Raw genomic sequence first — 14,393 nt, 5'->3', positions numbered from 1 at the left:
ACACGTAAAGCAATACCAGTGACAATAAAAATCTGCTCAAAATATTTTTTCACAAATGTCCACGTTCTACATTGGTAGAAAATGGATAGGTTACTCTTCGTTGCCTATGCTTTCCCATCCCTTCGATAGCTCAGTTGGTAGAGCGGAGGACTGTAGGAGCTTAATGCTGAAATCCTTAGGTCGCTGGTTCAAATCCGGCTCGAAGGAGGACATTTTTAGGTAGCAGAGTGACATTAATGAGAGAAACCACTTTTAAACCAAACGAAATCGGGAGAATCGGGACCAATACCCCGTGTTGCCATCAGTGTCCTGAAACAAAAACCCTTAGTGCCTGGCAGTGGCAGCTCTACAGACAATCGGTAACTCATTCAGTACTTTGACCTCCCTTTGGAGGGGGCAGGCAAAAACAACTCCCCAACATATATGGTTTAATAAAGTAGCACATTATTCATAATTTATCAAGTTTTTATTATCTCTTATCTATCTTAAGAAAACTTTAACACGAGAATAAAAGCAGTATCAAATTATTATCTCTGCCTTTAGTGGGTGGCTCTGCCTATCACCATTTCACTCACAGTGAGGATCAGATGTGCAGCAAGGAAACTAACATCTGATTCTTGCCAAATTAGCTAATTGAAATGAGCACAGCTGTTGGTATCAATTAAGATGTCTTGTTTAAAAGTGTGCCTGCTAATCTGCTTCATTCTCTAGCAGCTGATGCAGTCCAAAGGAGGCCTTGTGTTAAAACACACACACAGACACACACATACAAATACACACAAATCCTTAAAAGTCACTGGCAACAAATATTTCAGTGTGGATAAAGAGATTTTATTTGGTGACAGAGTGTAAAAAATCATATCCTTAAGAATATTGAATTTTTGAGGAACAAAATAGCAGGGACTGGGATGATGATGTGAAATGTGATTCAAGATGGGTGAGGTTTATTCCTCAGAGACTACTGGTGGGATTGGGATGTCCCTCTGAAATTTACAAACAAAAAAAAAATGTCTCAGTGACATAAAGCCTCTCTTTCTATTACATATATCCAGAGATGTAGTATTTGAGTTAATTTTTTTGTGTAGGATGAATACCAACCTATGTTTGCTGGAGTGGTGAGAGGAGGGGGTCGTCTGTGGGGCAGCACCACTCCCCGTCTCACTGGTGGGGTGGAGGACAGGTGACGCACCCTGGAGCCTTTCTTGTTGTGTGTATTGCTGTGGTCCTTCAGCCAAATGTCATAGAACTTCTCAGGAAGGATGGGTGAGATGATTCAGGTCAAGGGCCAACGTCTAACATGATCTTTTTCCCTCACGGGCCTGACTGAGCGAGTAGGTCAGAAATCTTCTGGCACTAATCATCTTCATCATTATCAATCATTATTAATTTCATTCATGTTTCTTTCCTCTCAAGAAATCTCTATTCTGTCACCAATTGTATAAGCCTGTCTGAAATCCAGGCAGTGGTTGTTTATATTCTGAGAACATGATGAAGTACATTAAGACATGGTGAAATTTTATTTCACATTAACACATTAAGATTTTGTAGAGCCAATGCAAGCAAAATGTTTGCATGTCAGGCCTGTTTAGTGCCGACCTGACCAGTGACTGACTAGTTTACTAGACAGTGACTGGCTTTAACACAGTTACTACACGGCTTAACACAATTATTATTGGGATACAATTACTGTTGAACCCTGACCGGGTTTAGAGAACACAGACAGACTATTAGCTGGAAGGTAAACCAACAACACAGTGACATTCTCTGAGTCTTTTAAAGCCTTTTTCACTTTTTAGAATGCACACCTCTGTTCAGGAGCAGTAAACCTCCAACATGAGCTGCTCTGGGGACCTGCAGTCATAATCAATGATCGATTTTTTTTCCTGAAAACCTTAAAATCATACTTCTAATGCAAACGCAGCAAAGTCGATACAGATAATATTATTCAGTTCTGTGTCCACAGTCACAATTTCAAGAAATATGTTTAGTTTGCCTGTTGGCTGAATTCTGGCTGCCGCAGCACATCTCCAGAGACATAATGTTGGGGATGAATTGCTCCTGAAAACCAATATTGGCATGCATGCTAACAAGCAAAAATGTTTCTACCAAAATGAACTCTCTTAAAGTGTATAAAGGATATTAGCGGTGACAGGGAGGTAGAGGATGTCGGTCTCAGTGAGGATGGGAATGTGCTGGGAGATGTAGTTCTTTGGCTCTACCTCTCCCTCTTGGACTACAGACATGGCGAACAGCTGAACCTGCAGCTCAACCTGCAAACCTGCCGCCACCTGAGGCCACACACACAAACAGACAGACTGTACATCACATATATGTATTGTGGTACAAATTCCACTGATGATGACCAGATGGGAACTTACAGGCCCGGGGTTGTAGACGACTCGGAGGCCTGAAGCAGGAGGAGGCTGCTTCACACTGAACCTGATGGAAGAGACACAAATAGTTACAGGTCAATGTTTTCCCTTCAAACTCTGAGGTGACCCACATGAGCACCCGCTGTGCTGGTTTTTTTCTGACCTCTTAAAGGAAAATTTCACACCAACATTGTCACATGTGTGTGTGTTCATACAGTCAAATGGCATCCTCTGACCTATTTTTTCTGATGCAATTCATAGGTAAATAAAAATCATTTCAACATCACTAAACTGCAGTTTTGCACCCCTAATTCCAGTTTTTGAGGCACTTATCAATACTCAGGGTCCTTTCCCCCTGATCCATCCATCCATCCATCCGTCCATCCACTATCTCGTGTCTCACCTGCAGGTGTCAACGCCCACGTTCTTCATCACCACGGTAACGGCGTACGAGGTGCCCTCCCTGAGCGTCCCAAAGTCAACGCTGGACGGGAGGAGCTGGAAACCCCTGGCTACGGAATTGGGATCAATCAGAGAAATTGTTCGACACTTCCTCCTCACCGGCTCCTCCACTGACAGGAACTGGAAAACAGGGTGCAGACAGAGCAATGTGTGGACATGCATGTGTGTGTGTGAGAGAGAGAGACAGAGTGAGAGTGAGGCAGTGTGTGTCTATACAGTATATTGTATATGTCCCGTTTTCTCTTTATTGGCTTAAGTACACTTAGTGCATACAGTTTAAAAGTGTTGTTTTTTTTGTTTTTTTTCAGTTGCATTAAAACACATTTCACTGAGGGTTCAGCTGTTGGGGTATGTTAACTATGACAACAGTTCTGATTGGTTAAAATATGTCCCTTTGATTAACAGGTTATATAGGACATGGCTTTAGCAATTTTAAAGAAATACTACATTTCCATACTTGTGACTGTATCCTATGCGCTTTGTAACGTGGTTACGAACATGAATCATGTTTTCATGACAGCTTATAGACCTATTCTATTTGTTCAATTTTAAAAGCTACATTCCTATGGCAATTTTTTTATTTTTAGTATTTATTCATTAGGCAATAAGTTAGTTAAATGTAAAGATAGTTTATTTCTACTGATGGATTTATTGATCCATCAAATGAAATACATGATACATGAAATACATGATAGCTACAAATGTTCTGTCTCAATTTCATGAAAACATATTTTACCTTGTTTTTACAGACCATGGAATATTGCAGAAAATGTTTTTTTCGAACTGCATATTCTTAACGCTGGGGGCGACTAGTATGTCCTCTGTGGATGTGTGTGTGTGTGTGTGTGTGTGTGTGTGTGTGTGTGTGTGTGTGTGAGTACCTGTTGATTGGGTTCGCTGCAGGGTTTGGATCTGAGGATGGAGGTTGGTAGAGTGACTTTAGTCCTCCTGGGGTTTCCAGTCACATCCAGCTGGACTGACTTACACTGGCCAGATGAGCCCCTCAGACTGCTGTCACCTGGCATAGGCACACATACACACACACACATACAACATATAAACACATATGCACATGACAGATAGACTAACACACACAAAGCACTAAGCACATTAAGTCTGATGAATTAACAACAGAAAAAGAGAAAATCCAACAAAAGGATGAATTGCGAGGGTAACTACAGCTGTCTTTGAGCGACCTCATCAGCAGCAAGCACAAAGAGAAACATTTTTATGTGATTTCTGCCACAAGTCTGAGCTCCACTGTTAGGTAGATGATCCATAAGCAAAGTCTACAAATACGAAAAGTATGTATTGTCAATAGTCAATACGTCTTTGTGCCAATACCATCAAGATAAATGGCAGTGGTTTATTATATTTGCTTGCCTGGTGATGCTTTAAATAGAACTCAGACTCTGCCCTCAAAGTGTCCCTGTGATAGTTCAGTGGAATTGCTGATTGATTACACTGTTCCATGGCTGTGTGCTCCTGTGTATGCTCCTCTGAATAGGTTAATCTGAAAATAGTGATTTAAGCTTATCTCTGCCGGCCTCTGGCATTGAGTGAGGTCACAGGACGGGGGGATTAATTTCTGTATTAACTAACAGAGGAAGGTGAGGTACGGTAAGGTGTGAGACAAACCTGCAGTCTGAGGCGTGGGGTTGGTGGGTCTCCCTACAGGCATCGCATCACTTCCTGCTGCATGACTAAGAGCACAATACCAGGAGAGGTCAAGCAGCGTCCCAGCAGTAAATGTAAACAAAGTCAAGGGATCTGCATGTTTGACTGTTTGATATGGGAGATTAACATTGGGAATTTATGCTAAATTAGGAATTGGGAATTTATGCTAAAATGCATTGCTGAGTACATTATGTTAAAATTTTCCACTTGGACATCAGATTTTTATGTCAGGCTCACTCATTCCCATTCATTCTGACTACAATTCTGGTCCAATAAAGGAGACGTCTTTACTGTGAGTGCACAGAAACATATCGGATATCAAGCCACCATTGACAACATCCTCTTAATTTAATTACCTTGCTGCATGAGAGGGCGTCGGGTTCAGGGGTCGCTGGGCTACAGGGACACACACACACACACACATATATAACATGATATGTATGTTATTGAATCTGGAATTGCCACTTTAATTGAGCACTGCAGCACATTGCTCTAGCATTAAAATTGGGATTTTGGTGTTTAAAAAAAATCAATTCAATTCAGTCTCAATTGTTTTATACATAATCCTAACTGGGCACTTTTTAAAATTAATTTGAGCCTGGTATCAATATGCCTGTGATTCCTTCATTTACTGTTCTCTTGTGGGGCATCTTTCAGGAAGGCCTCGGCATCGTCTGTCTTGGGGATTGGAGGGAGATCCATGGACAGACTCCTCATGTCTGGTGTTTGGTGGTGGAGCTGACTCTGGAAAACAGGCACCACACAGCTGTGTGTACCTTACTGTATATTCACTCAGCAATAGAAGCTAAAAATTGCTTTGTTTCTCAGCAAGCCACCACTGGAGAGATGTCAATAAAATCCATTACATTTATCATTTTCAAAAATATAAATATATGTGCAATGTTTAGAATTAAGGCTTTTATCATAATATAGTATACAGTTTGCAAGAGATTGGCTAAAACTAATATACCAAATATAGCTTATATGCTAGCTTTCTCCCTTTCCTCCCTATTGGTGATGAGCAGTTTTATTTTGAATATATATCCAGGTGTACACATACCTGGTGTAACGGTGCATTTTCTGGGTGGAAATAAGGAACAACGATCCTCTTCCTCTGAGCCTCTCTATAAGCCTTCTCCTCACACAGCTCCTGTCTGCAACACACACACACATCCACACAACAATATGAAAATTATTGAACAGTTGAGCTGGTGCAAAAATAAAAAATAGTGGGAGAAATAGGCAAAAAGTTTACCTGTGTTGTGCAATTCTTTTGGTCCACTGTGACTCCTTTACATTACTAAAACTAGAGAGGAGAGGAGAGGAGAGGAAGTTGCAAAATTATTGTATCATTCTTAGTTTTACAATTGTTGGTGACGTAACTGTAGGCAGTGTTGCATTACATTACATCCATTTATCTATTCATTTAATCATTCAGTCGTTCATACATGCATGCCAGTGTGATCTCTCCCACCTGTCACCAGCTCCTCTGGGTGTGTCTTCTGAAGCATCTGACTGCTCAACTGGGGCTCCCATCACTTGGCTGTACAGACTGGCTATGTCCCCTGTGAACACACACACACACACACACACACACACACACACACACACACACAAACTACTAAATGTCTGACCCAAGCCTTACCATACCTTTACCGTCTCCACCTCACATTTTCAAAAATGACATGGCTCCTTGTGGGTACATTAAGAATCAAATACATATGTGACAGCTATATTAATAGGTAAACACATACATATACACAGCAGAAATGCAGTTTTCCAACAATATTTTAGCCAACACTCTTGCAAGCAGTCACCCACCTGAAGTCCTCTTGTCAGTGTGACCTGGGCGCTCTGCCTCTGGAAGAGACTAAAACATATATCAGTCTATTACTTATTATTTATATTACTACTTTACTAGTATATACCTTATCTGTGTATATGTGTCTGTGTGTGTGTGTGTGCGTGCTGACCAGGACCAGTTTGAGCAGTTCACTAGCATGGACTCTCTCCTCGTCGGTGCGAGGGTCTTTAACCTTCATCTCTTCTGATAGCTGCTCCCTCTGCAACAAGCTCTCCATGTATTCCTAAAGTCAAAGCCAGATTTCACAGGCAATATGTTAAACCCCAGGGCAATGTGAAATGGTGAAATAATTGAATTTGGGGATTAAGATTGAATAACTGTATCTCATCCAATCTAATTTAATTGATTCCTCTCTAATATCATCCTCTTCTGTAATACTGTATGTAGTTTTAATACACTGAACAGGGAGTAGGAAGTAGGAGGCATATGATGTGGGCAATAGAGGTGAACCGTTGTGTGAAAAGTGTCTCATTAAAATATAAAAATCTCTCCTCTACAACTTTTGTCATAAACTCTAATAAAACACAAAGGGCATTTTAATTTTTATTTAAAACTTTCCTACATGGAGCTCCTCAATAATTTATTGAAAAATATAATAAAGAATTTTAGAAAACATTCAACTAAAACACAAGTTATAAAACAGTGAATGTAGTGTTGCAAAGAGAATGGTGTAGACAATGTGTAACTTATCAACATTGCATTAATATTGCATTACAATGACAATATATGACAATATTGCATTACAACTCATATGTAAAATTACATTATAGTTAATATGTGAAGTAAAGAAAATATAACTTTCACTCCTATTCCGATCTAAACCAAAAAGAGATATGGTGCCATTTTATACAATTAGTGCTTTTATCATAACTATTTTATAAAAACTATCCAAAGAGAAATAGTTTTAGCACACCAACAAGAACTAGAACCAAAAACTGGCACCAAAACAAGGACGGCTGGGGGAACAGATCCAAAATCACTGCCCAACCACCTCAGTAACAAAAGAAATGATAAGAAAACAATAAAATGACTCACTGAGTCATGTGTCCACAGAAATGTGTGTGTTTTACCTTCAGTCGTGTGTCTAGAGTGTTCCTGCGCTGCGTGGTGACGGGTCGGTGCTGCCTCAGTTCTCTGAGCTCCAGGGCCTCAGGACAGCTGTGGACGGGCTGACGCTGAGCCGGGGAACCAGCGGACCTCTCTCTCAGAGTCAGACCCAGTCCCAGGTCAGAACCAAACGGAGGACCTGCTGTCTTCTTCTGGAATAGGGGGAGACACTGAGGGAGGCAGGTGTGTGTGTGTGTGTGTGTGTGTGTGTGTGTGTGTGTGTGTGTGTGTGTGTGTGTGCATGTGTGTGTGTGTATGAGTGTGTGTGTGTGTGTGTGTACCTACTTCTACTCTAGGGAAGTCGTGCCAGCTGCGGTTCCTGAGGTTGATGGGGATGATGTCGGGGTTCTGTTTCCCTAGCAACCATTGGGACCACACACTCTGGTGGCTGGGCTTTAGGATGGTAATGCCAAACTCACCTGGGACACACACACACACACGCATGCCAAAGTGCTTATCCGTTAACAAAAATTCACATAACTTTCTTGAGATTGAGATAGCATTTTTGAGTTTAGCTCCTGAAGTAAGGCTACAGGTAGATATCTTGCCTAGGCTGCTAACATTAGCTGTCAAATTGGCTGCATACAGCCTTCTTAGCTTATCTTACAACTTGCAAAGTTTTGATTTTTGATATGGTCAATGCCCACTATACATTGCAATTTCACCAGTTATGAATATAAGATGGCAATGCCAGCAAGTGATTTAAAGTACACTCACTCACTGTGTTGCGAACATCCAGCCTACTCACAAAATTGTGAGCACATCTTGAATAGCAAGTAATTTATTATTTGCTTTAGTCTATCTGTAGTTTTTATGTGTAAAGGAATGGGTCTCTACCGTGTAGTTCTCAAATCACTAACATGATTGAATCAAACGTAATCACTTCCCTCGTACGTCCCAGAGGGTTGCATACTGAATGGATTGTTTTTTGGACACGTACCATTCTACCCCTAGTTTATAAGATATCGAAGAGTGTACCTTGTGTGTCTGGCAGCGGCTCCTTCAGCAGTGCTATGGTAGGGTCAGAGTAGGCCTGGTAGAGCAGCTCCTCTACAGTCTGAGAGCTCAGCAGTTCAGTGCCTGAACCATCCCCATGCACCAGAAAGAGCCTGGAACACAACATATGTTTTCAAGCTTAAAGTCTCTATCTATAATAGCAGTATGTTTTAACACTGCCACACCACTACTGGCTTTGTGCTTTTGGCAATTCTTTTTAATCATTGTAATAATTTTTTAACTTTGGTACTTTGGTACTCATCTTTTAGTGTGTATATCACTAGTAGAGTTCATGAATAGTTAACCATTAATACATGGCTGCTCTGGCTCCTCTGAAATCACTGTCTCGTTTCCCAGTCATCACCGGCATTTAGTCAATTCTCATTACTGATAACTGCAACAGACAAAATGACTTCTTTGCAAAGTATGACATGTAAAAAAAGAGGAAGACTAGTCGCCCACACATCTCTCCAACTATTTTGTCTATTAATACTAGACAGACTGTGGCTTTGCCTTTCCAGTGTTACTAGATTGCCAAAACAAAAGTAAGTGAATACTGATGACTACAAGTCCCCAGAGTGGTCATCATTGGTAGTTGACCATTAATACACTTGTGGAATATCACCCTAAGGCATGTATGGAAGCCCACCTGGGACAATGTTCTCTATGTTTTACGTGAAGCCTGCCCATTTCTCCATCTTCCTCCTCTTGACCCTCCTCCTCTTGTTCCCAGTTGCTCCCAGCAGGGCTGGAGATCAATGCTGATACCTGCCCATCTTCCATCACCTGCAACACACACAAACACACACAAAGCTACTACCACTATTAACTCAGAGAGGTAGATTGACTTGTTGAGTGGGAGAAGGTGTTATCTCTTTATCAGGTGTGATCTATTTATCACCTGAGATTTTGACATTGATGCTTATTTACAGTGAGATTACTTTTCCTAACTACATCACATTTACAAGACAGGCTGTCACAACACTGTCCCATGCCAATAAATGAGTTGTTTACCTCTACAAATACTGACACAACTTGCAACTGACCTGGAAGTGGTTCCCGTCAGGGTCGGTAACGTCACAGGCCACCTTGTCTGTGTGACTCATGATGTAGCTTCCTGGTTGGCTGCTGGGGCTGCCACTCTCTGGGCTGGGGGTCATCGGGGGGTCAGACGAGTACACGCACCTCCCATCACCTTGGATCTGCAGAAGGCCCACACTGGAGGGGAACACCTGGGACACACACATACACACACAAACATACCAGTGCTTGTATTCAGTGGAAGCAAAACTGCACACTGCAAATATGGAGAAATCAGCCAAGAAGGCTGCCACTGATGACTATTGGTGTTGGTAAAGTTATTTCTTTTATTAATATTTTTTTTATTTTTCATCACTTTTCCTTGTGAATGTGCTCTCCAATTTGAATCTCCTTTTATATATATTTCAACCACCCACCTGATAGGCTCCATGGCTGTTTCCCGTGACAACAGTGCCGTCTGCCAGGAAGACGTGAGCGGTGCGTTGCTCTGGATACATCACCACCGTGGCACAGCCCTCCTTCTCCACCAACAGCACCCGCTCTTTGGCACACACACTCGCCTTACCACTCTCACATGCCCTCCCCTTACTATTCTCACCCACAGTCTCTTCGGCAAACACACTCTGCTCGCCATTCTTGCACACGCTACCATTAGCACACTCCCTTTCCTCACTGTTCTCACACACACTCAGCTTTGTACACGCATGTCTGGAGCCCTCCTCGCCACATGCGTTCCCAGCACTGTCCCTGCCATACTCCTCTCCGTCGACACACACACTCGGGGTGTGTGGCCTGGAAAACACACTCTCACACACACTCTGAGCACAGCGTGTGACACACACACACTCAGTGTGGCCGCACACACATTCAGTACTTGATTTGACGCACACACTCTCAGGCCTCTCCCCTGGAAAAGTAACAAACACTCAGGTCAGATTCAAAAGTTGGAAAATGTGTGTGTGTGTGTGTATGCTCATGTGTTTTATGTGTCTACATAAATACGTATGCGAGCGTATGTTGATTTGACTGGCAGTGTGAAAGTGTGTTTAGCAGTGTGTGTATGCATGTGTGTCTGTCTGTTTGCTGTGTGTGCATACATGCTAGTTTCAAGTGTGTAGCAGTGTGTGTGCGTGTCTGCGCGCTGGTCACCTGTGTGTAGCAGTGTATGTGGCGCCGTGTGTGGCGGTCTGTCCTGGTAGAGGCTGGTGATCCTGGTTCCATCTGTGTGTTCTATGGTCAGAGATCCGTCCGTGTTCTGGACAGAAACCACCCGGTCCTCCCGGCTCAGCATCACCTGACACAACAACACAGACCAGGCTAGGAAGGTTACTTTGAATGATATAAGGTGCGCGATTATTTCAGTGAATTCTGAATGGGATGTACTGTTTCATTTTTTGAAAACACCAAATTGAATCTATTCTACACTTTGAAAACCTCAGACAATGAAAAATATCAACTTTTTAATAAATTAAATTTTTTATCAAATTAAGACTACATTTCCCATAAAATCTGTTGCTTCTAGAAGATGTTGCTACCTGCCCCTCCCCCTTCCTGGCATCACTTGCATTTGTTTTCTCTTTCACTTTACTGAAGAGGATAAACATGTTGGAAGTGATTTTTCCACCAACCTCACTCCTTCCACCATCTGCCATTGCAAGAAACTCTGAAAGCCTTAGCTCCGTTAGTGCTGGAAGAACAGCTCCCTCTTCCTAAGCAATACAGCAGATTTCCAACCCAGTGACATACAATGTAAAAGTAGTGTAGAGGGCCGCAGTGGTAATGATTTGTTGATGCTAAAATGCTACATGTAGCACCTTTATTACAGATGACCATCCCATGGCCTAAATAAAAAAATGACATGACAAGAATCCAATTTTCTTCATGGACCCCTTTCATAAATTGCAAACGCTCCCTAAGCTGGACCAATCAGGCTGAACAGAACAAGGAGTCTGCGATGTTTCATTTTTATTTCCTCCTCACAGCATCCAACATTTTCTTTACTACTTGCAAGCCTCATTTTCAAGTCTAGCTTAGGTTAGAGACACACTCACAGCCTGGGTGAAGGGGTCTGTAGCGTGGAAGGCGAGCACAGAGGCGATGGGAATGTGTTTGTGTGTGTTGCCCACAGTGGAGATGCGAGTTCCAGAGGGCGTTGTGGTTAACCAGCATCCTCTCTGAGGGGTGGGGACAAACTCTGGCTCAGCATCCTTCTTGGAGCTCTTCCCTGTACAGACAGACACACATATACAGTACATATACATACATGCATACATACACACAAATAGAATATACGATTGTGACCTGATAATTGAGTTCCAGGATGTTTGGGATGATTGTGACCTCTTAAAGGAGCTCTGAAATGTTGAGAGCCTCATAAAGGAGTTATAGAAGGTTCTGGACAGTTGTGACCTCAAAATGAAGTTCTCATGTGCTTGGGACAGTAGTGATCTCACAATGGAGTTGTACAAGGTTCAGCGTGATTGTGACCCCAAAATTGAGTTCTACTTTATTTGGGACAGCAGTGATCTCACAATGGAGTTAGACAAGGTTCAGGGTGATTGTAACCTCAAAATTGGGTTCTATGTTTGGGACAGTAGTGATCTCACAATGGAGTTCAACAAGGTTCAGGGTGATTGTGACCTCAAAATTGAGTTCTAGAATGCTTAGGACAGTGATCTCACAATGGAGTTCAACAAGGTTCAGAGTGATTGTGACTTCAAAATTGAGTTCTAGTATGTTTAGGACAGTAGTGATCTCACAATGGAGTTCTACAAAGTCCAGGGTAATTGTGATCTCAAAATGGAGTTCCAGTAAGTTTGGGACAGTAGTGATCTCACAATGGAGTTCTACAAGATTCAGGGTGATTGTGACCTCAAAATGCAGTTCTAGAAAGTTGGAGTGAAATTGTGACATAATGATGGAGCAATAGAATCTCCATAGCTATAACCTAGTTTACCACCCAGTTTTATGACATGCACTTTAAGTAAATCGATACTTAATAAAAAAAAATTCCTCTTAGCTGCATGGGGAGACCCACTGTGCTCATTCAGTGGTGGGGGGAACATTGCATTGTATTCTACGGTACTGCAGTCTAACCTTTCTTGTTGTCCTGGGCTTCTTTACGTTCTGGTGGGGGGGTGTTTTCTTCTTCAACCTCAGAGTCAGGCACCCACACTGGACCAGAATCCTGGCTGAAACTGACCGAGCCATCTGCAAAAAGCACCTACACACAGATACAGTTCATGATTTGTGTGGTTGTGTGTGTTTATTACTGTGTGTCACTGTGTGATGTTGCACATTTTTATGCGTGTGTGTGTGCATATAGTGTATGTATCTGCATGCAACAGTGGTACACAGATACCAAAGCCAGTAATGAGTATCGGCCCTATACCAGGATTTAAAACTTGTAAGTCGGTACCAATGAAGGCCACATACATAAAGAACCGAGTATTAGTACAATGGTACTTGATGATGGCCCAAAGATGTTTACCTATCAATTACATTTCAAACTTTGTAATGTTTTGGGTATCTTCTGGTTTATGTGTGCTTACGTATTTCTGTGGATCCAATAAAGTGGAATTGCTCACTTTGAAAGGCCATTTTAGTCTGTGTGTGTGTGTGTGTGTGTGTGTGTGTGTGTGTGTATACCTCTGTGGACCCATCTCTCATGTATCGGACCACAGCTCCCTGGCTGGTGACAATGCGGGACAGCTCTCTGGAGAGGGAGGGGTCCTGGAGCCCCGCTGCAATCCCCCCACCATGCAGAGGGAAGCTCTGTCTCACCAACATACTCTGCTCCTCTGAGGACACACCTGGACACACACACATGCACACACATATACAGCACATGTATAAGCAGTTTTGTACAACTATACTGTGAGGACATTCCATTAACTACATCCAGAATGTCATCACTTCAGAGGACATTTGATCCTGATAGATCGAGGCAGAAAAACACACATGCCTGTGTGTCTGTGTGTGTTGTGTTGTGTGTGTGTGTGTGTGTGTGTGTGTGTGTGTGTGTGTGTGTGTTTGTGTGTGGGTGGGTGTGTGTGTACGCACACCACTGACCATGTGTATCTTCTGTAAGGAATTGCAGCAGTAGGCCGTTGGGGACAGACAGGTTGAGACTGTTGAATGTACAGGTTGGCAACACTGGCTGGACTTCACACACCTTGGACTACACACACACACACACACACACACACACACATATATATATAAGCAGTACACTAAGAACATTAATTCATTTTACATTGAGTAAGACAAGCACAAAACTACAGATAATTTTGGCCCAAGATGATTCTCAGAGTACCATATTGTGGTTTAACTGCAACTCACAACTTCACACAGCTGTGTGTGTGCATTCTCACACTGATGTACACGTGTGCTTGTTTCTGTGTGACTGCACATGTATGCTTTGGTGTATGTCCACACTTGTATATGTAGTATGTGTAATGTATCTGTCTGTGTGTGTGTGTGTGTGTGTGTGTGTGTGTGTGTGTGAGAGACCTGGGACTCCTGAGGCCTGGTTTGGCTGGCTGGGCTCTGGGTCTTGGAGGGAGATGAAGCCTGGTCTGGTCCCTTGGAGCAGTGGGTGGGGGAGGACACAGGGAGGGGGACAGGGGGCGGAGAAACACTGATGGTCTCTGGAACCCCTCCCTCCAGCACCTGGGGACTCACTGGGACATCACCACACGGAAACATCACTCATTGACTGCTATGTTAAGAAAATCCAACCTTCAAACTCCAAAGTAACATGGAAGGTGTTTGGAGAATGGGAATATTTGGAGCACTGAAACGCACTGAAATTCTTGAATGGTTACTTTAAAATGACAGTTAATTAGCGTAAAGGCAAATGCTTGAAATATTTA

General features: G+C 42.5%; 1 protein-coding gene and 1 non-coding gene across 2 annotated transcripts in view; one reads left to right on the top strand and one right to left on the bottom strand.

Annotated features, from left to right (window-relative positions):
* Window positions 1-119: 119 nt before the first annotated feature.
* On the top strand, window positions 120-207 carry trnay-gua (transfer RNA tyrosine (anticodon GUA)). Its single transcript is given in 2 exon segments — window positions 120-156; window positions 172-207. It is a non-coding gene; the product is annotated as a tRNA-Tyr (tRNA).
* Window positions 208-835: 628 nt separating this feature from the next.
* Window positions 836-14,393, bottom strand: part of spag17 (sperm associated antigen 17) — a 29,347-nt gene continuing 15,789 nt past the window's right edge. The window contains exons 23-48 of the mRNA XM_078291713.1: window positions 14,032-14,201; window positions 13,591-13,699; window positions 13,168-13,331; window positions 12,616-12,742; window positions 11,571-11,743; window positions 10,669-10,813; window positions 9,936-10,426; window positions 9,525-9,710; window positions 9,128-9,264; window positions 8,461-8,591; window positions 7,768-7,901; window positions 7,446-7,634; window positions 6,485-6,598; window positions 6,333-6,381; window positions 5,986-6,076; window positions 5,767-5,817; window positions 5,572-5,665; window positions 5,144-5,255; window positions 4,868-4,907; window positions 4,473-4,537; window positions 3,716-3,852; window positions 2,776-2,954; window positions 2,379-2,439; window positions 2,141-2,288; window positions 1,099-1,263; window positions 836-983 (exon numbers count right to left, since the gene is read on the bottom strand). Of these exons, the coding sequence (XP_078147839.1) occupies window positions 952-983; window positions 1,099-1,263; window positions 2,141-2,288; window positions 2,379-2,439; window positions 2,776-2,954; window positions 3,716-3,852; window positions 4,473-4,537; window positions 4,868-4,907; window positions 5,144-5,255; window positions 5,572-5,665; window positions 5,767-5,817; window positions 5,986-6,076; window positions 6,333-6,381; window positions 6,485-6,598; window positions 7,446-7,634; window positions 7,768-7,901; window positions 8,461-8,591; window positions 9,128-9,264; window positions 9,525-9,710; window positions 9,936-10,426; window positions 10,669-10,813; window positions 11,571-11,743; window positions 12,616-12,742; window positions 13,168-13,331; window positions 13,591-13,699; window positions 14,032-14,201 (3,494 nt within the window). The 3' untranslated portion in view covers window positions 836-951. The remainder of the gene's footprint in view (window positions 984-1,098; window positions 1,264-2,140; window positions 2,289-2,378; window positions 2,440-2,775; window positions 2,955-3,715; window positions 3,853-4,472; window positions 4,538-4,867; window positions 4,908-5,143; window positions 5,256-5,571; window positions 5,666-5,766; window positions 5,818-5,985; window positions 6,077-6,332; window positions 6,382-6,484; window positions 6,599-7,445; window positions 7,635-7,767; window positions 7,902-8,460; window positions 8,592-9,127; window positions 9,265-9,524; window positions 9,711-9,935; window positions 10,427-10,668; window positions 10,814-11,570; window positions 11,744-12,615; window positions 12,743-13,167; window positions 13,332-13,590; window positions 13,700-14,031; window positions 14,202-14,393) is intronic.

This window comes from Centroberyx gerrardi, chromosome 23, assembly GCF_048128805.1.
Source record: "Centroberyx gerrardi isolate f3 chromosome 23, fCenGer3.hap1.cur.20231027, whole genome shotgun sequence".
Classification (NCBI taxonomy): Eukaryota; Metazoa; Chordata; class Actinopteri; order Beryciformes; family Berycidae; genus Centroberyx; species Centroberyx gerrardi.
This window is presented reverse-complemented; position numbering and strand designations above follow the sequence as displayed.